The sequence below is a fragment of the Neoarius graeffei genome, chromosome 1, assembly GCF_027579695.1.
Source record: "Neoarius graeffei isolate fNeoGra1 chromosome 1, fNeoGra1.pri, whole genome shotgun sequence".
Classification (NCBI taxonomy): Eukaryota; Metazoa; Chordata; class Actinopteri; order Siluriformes; family Ariidae; genus Neoarius; species Neoarius graeffei.
Window position 1 is genome coordinate 23,499,858 of NC_083569.1, and position 8,069 is coordinate 23,507,926.

General features: G+C 39.1%; 2 non-coding genes and 1 gene segment (V, D, J or C); 2 read left to right on the forward strand and 1 right to left on the reverse strand.

Annotated features, from left to right (window-relative positions):
- Positions 1-2,459: 2,459 nt before the first annotated feature.
- Positions 2,460-2,988, forward strand: LOC132886996 (T cell receptor alpha variable 12-3-like; the record flags this gene model as incomplete). The annotated part of the segment is given in 2 exon segments: positions 2,460-2,525; positions 2,690-2,988. Coding segments are annotated over 2 exon segments (339 nt in total), but the record flags the coding sequence as incomplete, so codon positions are not given.
- A 1,060-nt stretch (positions 2,989-4,048) lies between these two features.
- On the forward strand, positions 4,049-4,241 carry LOC132897443 (U2 spliceosomal RNA). The gene has a single exon (XR_009656319.1). It is a non-coding gene; the product is annotated as a U2 spliceosomal RNA (small nuclear RNA).
- Positions 4,242-4,525: 284 nt separating this feature from the next.
- On the reverse strand, positions 4,526-4,640 carry LOC132895618 (U5 spliceosomal RNA). The gene has a single exon (XR_009655790.1). It is a non-coding gene; the product is annotated as a U5 spliceosomal RNA (small nuclear RNA).
- Positions 4,641-8,069: the final 3,429 nt, after the last annotated feature.

Below are 8,069 nucleotides of genomic sequence, written 5' to 3' on the forward strand. Positions count from 1 at the left end.
TTCTTTTACAAACAAGCAAACACTGGCGGGACAGGCAAAGTGCAGTGAGGTATTCTTTCTTTCTTTTACAGGCAAGTGAATGCAGGTGGGAGAGGCAAAGTGCAGAGAGGTATTCTTAGTATACAACTGGACAGTTCTGAGCAACTCCACAACTATACGGCAGGCCAGAACTAAGATCTTACAAAAAACTTTATTTTGCACTTTTCAGCGGCTTACTTCGCTCGCTCACACACACACGCACACAAGTGTCCAGTTTGGGGAGAGCTCCCTTTCTCTGCTCTCTCTCTCTCTCTCTCTCTCCTTTTACTGGGGGAGACACAAACACAGGTTAATTCATGTCAGGTGCAGTGATTCTGCCACTTACCTTCCCTGACTCTGCCCTCCATTCACAGACTGACCCCCACGCCCCCGCTGCCACAGTCTTATTTTTGACCTCAGGAGGATCCACAGTGGTTCATGTTTGTCTGCTCATGTGATCATGGGATTCTACGAGTCTTGGGTTGCACATCACTGAGGATCTCATCTGGGCCAAAATACTGTAAATCCCTGCAATGTCTTAATTTCCAGGAGGGACTGTCCCCTTAGTACATTCACTCCATTCATGGGATCAACAGAGCGCATCCTGTGCAGTTGTGTACCACACCATGAACAATTGGATAGAAAGCTTTACAGAAAGGTCTACAGGGTGTGTGGTTGAGACCAATTCTGAACTTGAGTGATGTAGCTGAGGATCTGTACGAGTTCAGGGTTTTTTTTTGTCAAGTTCAGCTATTTGCTGTAATGATTTGTGAATTTAAAAAAAATGATTTCATTTTCGCAGCAACACATTTTTCAGGGTAAACTGGGACATTGTTCATTTCAAGAAAACAAAATAAAACCAAACAAAAAAAAATCCTTGATGTGTAAAAGTCTTTTCTCTTTCTCCACAAGATGGCATCGTCAGTTATCTTATTGTGGCCCAAACACAAGGACCCTGCTCACGTCCCTGAGAGATTTCGACTTCTTTGATTATGAATACTGCTTTTCACAATAATATACACTCTCTTCAATCATACAGAGTACTTTTATATGTAATACATTGAAAAAATACACAGAGATTGTACAGATAAAGAAAAGAGCCCTTTATTTGTCATATATACATTCAAGCACAGTGAAATTCTTCTCTGCATTTAACCCATAGCAGTGGGCAGCTGCGCTACAGCGCCCAGGGATTAACTGAGGGTTCGGTGCCTTGCTCAAGGGCACTTCAGCCATGGATGTAGAGGGAAGGGAAAGTGCTGTTCGTTCACGCTTCCCACCTACAATTTTTCCTGCTTGTCCAGGGAATCAAATTGGTGACCTTCTCTAACCTTTAGGCCGTGGCTGCCCCAGAGATGTGAGATCTTATTGCAGTTGTGTTCTAGTCTTGATTCTGATTATTTGATCGAGCTGAATAGTATAATTCTCAACTCATCATCAACAAAATGACTTGTTTCTCTGAATTAATGAAGAAAATTGAAATTGCAGTCGGGCTATAAATACAGTTTGTTAATAATGTGTGATGTGTAATATATTTGTCTCCAGTATGGACAAGCACATTACAGCTGCAGTGAATAAAATGGGCTCTGGACAGGTTCACTTGTAATGGTGGCGCTGGTGGTGTTTGTGACTGGATAATGTAAATGTTCTATTTTGCTTCCACAGTTTCATGTTAAAATGATAACTAGCAACCAAGAGATTTTTTTTTAGTTTCCAGGTTTATAAAGCAGAATAATCATATTTAAAATATATGAGGCAAATGAATGAATGAATTAATATTTATTAATTCATTAATTGAAAGAAAGAAAGAAAGAAAGAAAGAAAGAAAGAAAGAAAGAAAGAAAGAAAGAAAGAAAGGTAGGCCAGGCAGCACACTAGGCTACAGGGAGGAAATAAGAAACACAAAGGAAATAAAACATCCAGTCAGTCTCTCTCGCTCTCCTTAAGACCTCATGGCTTGCTGGAATCTTTCATAGTATGACCAAGAGCAGCAGCTGGTTTGTTCCTCACCTCAGTGAAATAACAGGTTTTGTTATTACAAATTCCATAAATCAATCACATTATAATAACAATAGTAATAACTTGTTATACTTTTTTTTTTTATCATGACATTTATTTACAGCAATTTCTGATAAGGCCAAAGCCCCGAATGCAGTAAAACTACTTATAAAACATATATAACAGGAAATTTAAACATTTATTTATTTATTTATTTGATTATATTTTTACAGAATAGAGTGATTGATTTTTCATAATTCCATGAATTCTGCTGACAGTAGGAGTTGAAGACAGGTTCCCCATGTGAGGCTGAATGTAAAGCCAGGATGCTTCAGTAAGAATCAACAATCTGTCAGTAACAATGGTGACACTGTCATGTGGTGCTGTGGGCTGGAGCTTCATGAACCTTTATGATGTGAACATATCATAGTACAGAAAGAATACTTTCACTCAGCTGAGGCCATTCATCATGTTCACTGTTATATTCATGTGTCTGTGGCTTTCACTCGGTGAGTTAACTTTGACCTTTTGTTATTGCAGAACTATTCAGTGTTGAATTAGTGATTTATTCATCTGTGTGGTGGGAAGAAAAATCAGAATGTGGGTCTGACTTATGTAGTTCTGGCTTAATTGTTTAATGTATAAAAACATTATGTTCTCTTCTCTATGACAGGTGACTCCATGGCAGATTCAATCGAGCCACATTTCACTCATACAGTTATAGATGAAGGCAGTGATGTTACTCTGTCCTGCAGCTACAAAAAATTCAGTGGCACAGTGACCAACCTGCACTGGTACAGACAATATCCAAACTCTAAACCTGATTTCCTTCTGTATATCTTACCAAGTGGACTCCAAAGTGACTCTAACTTACCACGTCTCTCTGCTAAAGTCGATGAAAAGAAGAAACAAGTGGATCTGCTCATCTCCTCTGCTGCTGTATCAGACTCTGCACTATACTACTGTGCTCTGCAGCCCACAGTGACAGGAAATCCAACTGCACTGTACAAAAGCTTTCACACAGTTTTGTTCCACTGAAGGCTGATCAACTTCCAAAGTTATATAATTCCAGTTGATATAATATCAATGATATAATGAGTTAAAATAAAGAAATGGTGGGTTCAATAGATCAATAAAATATATATTCAGTATCTCTTGGCTCGGTCTCCTGCTACACTGTAAATAAATAAGACATGTCTAGGGTATTTACATGAAACACCAGGGTATTTAAATAATACTTCAGTGTCTTCTAGGAAGACAAGGAGGATGTAAGAAAGCAAACATGGCTATTATAAAGACACCGGCGTCTATCAATCGACACAAGACGCATCTTCAATTGGCCTATAAGCTTGTAAGAATGATCTCCCAAGCCAAATATAGATCTTTAACAATTTATTTGGGCATGAGCTCTGTTAAATGTTTTAATGTTAGGAAAAATGTAATAGCTACATATCTGTACTAAAAAAGAAGATAAACCCAACCTTACAAGCCGCATATAGGCCTACTGAAACAAACTACTTACTTTAGATGGGCCTGTTAAACATGTCCCTGGCATCTTATTTGTTTGTATTATTCATTCTTCTTTTTAAATTTGGTTTTCTTCATCACTTCACAGTAATCACTTATTAAAACTCATGCAGCAAACCTAAGCCTGAATTCAAGACACCGGCATCTTTGTGAACCGTGCTGAGAAACACTGTGAGAAACACTGGGGTATTTACCATTGCACGCGAGTCAGCAGCAGTAATAACCATGTGATGCTGTTCAACCAATCACGGAGCAGCGCGGATATTTTGACCTGCAATTCACATCCAGCAGCTGCTACCAGACTCACAGTCATTGCTCGCTCATCATATATTTTTGGTTCATTGTTACCAGTAGATCAAGCTTGTATAATGGTTAATATCAATAATTTACTGATTTGTTAGTGTTACAGTGAGAGTATCATTCTGTTGATTGCCTTACATTACGTGTGAAGCTGCCGCATTTAGCTAAAGAAAATCTGTATTGGTATCACCAGACTCAAAGCATGCTAACCTCTTTAGCACTTTTGGCTAAGATCAAGTGTAGTATCTGTTTTTCTCAGATTAATACCTGATATGTTCTCTAAATGAGGATGTTATATTAAACAGATGTTTAGAACAGGGAGCTGGAATAGGGGCTTGCTCCTTCTGCTCCACACATCAACCTGCTATTGCAGTACCTCCAGGAATGGTGCTCTTATTTCCAAAACACAGGAAAACTTTTTTTTTTTGGTGTACCAATTTAATGTTTGATATGTTGTCTAAATGATGATAATGTATTAAATGTATTTTTTAGAGTAGAGAGCTGGAATAGGAGCTTACGCCTTCCGTTCCATGCATCAACATGGTATTATAACAGTTCTCTTGTTCCAAAAATTACAGCTGAATCCTTTTGGAGAGAGACATCGTTTTGTGTGTGTGTGTGTAGGGGTGTGTTTCCATGTAAAAAGCTCGATATTTCTAACATTCGATCACCAAAAATATTCAGCTCTGCCAGAGTAAAGCCTGCAAAAATAAGTTGAACTCATTAACGTTCCTCTCCACGGAAATCTTTAGTAAAAGGTGAAAGATTTATGCATCAATGAAGAGAAACCTGAGCTGCACTTAACACTGGATCAGGTTAGTGACACTGGATTGGAGGTGCAGAAAGCAATAGGGTACCAATAGGGTAAGGTGGCCTGGGCCAATCTCTTCCACTTTTACAGCTTTATTAGCCATTGCACACAGGCAGAGAAATGTCTGACCAACGAGCTTTTTTGATTAATAAATAAGTAAGTAGGGGGTGGGGGGCGTTGAATTTTGAAAAGGAACAGTTGAGTGTTGTGTGATCTGTCTAATGAAAAAGTAGGGGAAAGAATTACTACAGACTAACGGTCCAGTTACTTATTGAGCATGGAGAAAACGGTAGTGTAGTGGTTAGTGCTGTTGCCTCACAGCAAGAAGGTCCAAGTTTGAATCATCTTTAGTCATGTTTAATCTTTAGAATAAACAGTTTAACTAGTCAGCAGGCTGATCAAACTCTAACCATGTATTTAATCACAACCCAGTTGACTAACACAGGAAGCACCTTAGGAATATTGATGCAGTGAGTTTGATATACAGTGGAATAGGCTCATTAAAATAAAGCTGAACAGTTAAATTGTAGTAATTAAATTCTATTATGCAGCAGATCACCTCAACAGCAAGCAGTGTACATTTCCTAATTTGTTTTTTTTATTTGTTTGTTTGTGATTGATGCATGTCATACCTTAGGAAATTCCATGTAATTCCACTGAAATGCAGTGGAATGCATTTGTTAAATAAAGTGAAAATAAACAGTTACTGTATATTTGAATTAATTAACTGTTTATTAGTTCAATGCATGTGTAGCATTAATGAGCCTATAATGTTCCATAGAGAAGAAAATTATCGCACTGTCTGCTAATATCACATAAACTACAGAAGGTCCTTATACTCATGAACTGTGTAATATTATCAGAACATTCAGCAACATGCGGAATTATCACACATGATTAACTGTATTATCTACATTCAATATTTGTTTTAATGATTTGATTTAAATAACCCTGACTCCATCTTTTTAATTTCTAATTAAAAGATGGCAGAATGTACAAGATTATTCACTGAGAGACTGATGCCAGAATTGATATGGCTGTGAAGGTAGGTGGAGCGAGATGTGGTGAGATGCAGTTTAGACAGTTACACAGAGTTACTGCCATTTATATCGACTGCAAGAGAGACACAGCAATCATGTTACTCTTCTTTGTTTTTATAGTCATTAATACCTTTGGTAAGTCATTTATATTATACACAAACTTCAGGTGGATGCTGGAGATTTTTGTACTGATACCTAAACATGATGATTTAGTTGTTTTTTTTTTAAAAAAAAGTCCTTAAATAATGAAAATAGAAATGTTTATGTTGTTGCAATGTCTTTACTGCAGGTGCTGTTGACAGCAGCATTAAATCAGACCAAACCATTATATCTTCAGCTGAGGGCAACAAAACCACACTGACCTGCACATATGATGGCTCGGCTAGAGATCTCCACTGGTATCGACAAAAGCCTCAATCAGGACCAGAGTTTCTTCTGATGATTACTATATCTTCAAGTTATGTCACCGAAGCTAAACAACCTGACCCAAGACTGTCTATCAGACTTCGTAAAAAGGAAATGAAAGTAGATGTGGAGATCTTTCCTGCTGCAGTATCAGACTCTGCACTGTACTACTGCGCCATGGAGCCCACAGGGACACAAAACTCAAACACACTGTACAAAAAGTGCAGACTGATTTTTTTCCCCTCAGGAGGGGGAGCTGTTTACCTGTTTCATTCAAATACAGTTTTCTGTCTGAGTTCACAAAGTTTGATATTTATTTGCTTTGAATATCTACAGCCATCATCTTTGGTAATGCTTTCTTTGCGCAATTAATGGGGGGAAAGTTACACTTCCTATGACGATGTAACACAATGTTCAGACCTTAATATGAAGAAATAGTTTGAGATTCTGATTCATAATTTAACACGATAGTTTCCACCCTCATTATTTAACAGCTTATAAAATAGCACTTGATCCAGTACACTGATGTTAGCAGTCAGCTTTCTCAGGCAGCTGTCTGTTCCTCCTATTGATCTGACGTCTGAAGAAGAACTGACAGCCAAGTTAGCAGCTAACAAGCAATCTGTAACAGTCCCTGATGTGGCTGGAGCACAGAAGCACAGCAGGTGGGAGTTGATGTTCACAGACACACTTTATTTTTCCTATTTTCTTTGCTCTTCAGCTTTAATCTCATACAGTCACACACAACGCACACGTGTTCTGGTCGAGAGCGCTCCCCTTCTCTGCTCTCCCCCTCATTTTATGCTCCGCCATCTCTGCACCACACACACACACACGTTAACTGACAACAGGTGTAATGACGTGGCCACTCACCTTCCCTGACCCCGCCCTCCATGCACAAACTGATGCTTGGCCACGCCCCCACTGCCACACTATCAAATTCAGTAAACACAAAGCCTTGTTGAATAGAAAAGAGCTCTCAGATGCAGTGCCTTGCGAAAGTATTCATCCCCCTGGTGTTTGTCTTGTTTTGTTGCATTACAAGATGGAATTCAAATGGATTTTTGGAGGGTTAGCACCATTTGATTAGCACAACATGCCTACCACATTAAAGGTGAAAACTGTTGGTTTATGGTGACGCAAACAATAATTAAGATAAAAAAAAAACAGAAATATGGAGTGTACATATAGTCTGGTTAACACCAGACCATATCACAAGTGAAATATGGTCTGGAATCCGCCTATTGAATTTCTCGTAGGGGAGGTGTGGTTTACGATTGTCAACGGCCGTTTATTGGACGTTGCGAATGTCTCTCATTTGGCGTATCCATAGCCCATGGTCAATCATGGCAGTTGTACCCGGTACGTAGTTATAGCGACGAAGAGGCGAAGAAGAGAAGGAAAGAGAAAAAGAAGGCAAAACAAAAATAGGAAAACAATGGCACTGAACGATTACTGCCGTTTGTGCAAGACAAATATGAGAGAAGCTGGTTTGGTTAGTTTGGTTCGTATCGCTCGCCGCCATGTTAAATGTGATCCATAAACAGTCCCAAATAAACTACAAGCTTCCGTTTGTCGAGTAGTACGCATCACCGTCTTTCCACCCCTCCTCATTCTCTGATTGGCTCCCTAACTCAGGCGAGCCTTTAGACCATAGTTTCCATGCTATCTTTTCAGATCGGAACGATTGTGCAAAGCAGCATGGGATTTCCCAGGCTAGTGTACATAGGTCCCCCCCCCCCCAAAAAAAAAAGTCAATACTTTGTCGAGCGATCTTTTGCTGTAATTCTCTATCGGAATCTATACTTATGACTTTTTGTTTATTCTATCGAAATAAATATATTGTGGGGTGGCATGGTGGTGCAGTGGTTAGTACTGTCACTTCACGGCAAGTAGGTTATGGGTTTGAGCCTTTCTGTTTGGAGTTTGGATGTTTTCCCCGTGCCTGCATGGGTTTCCTCTGGGACCTC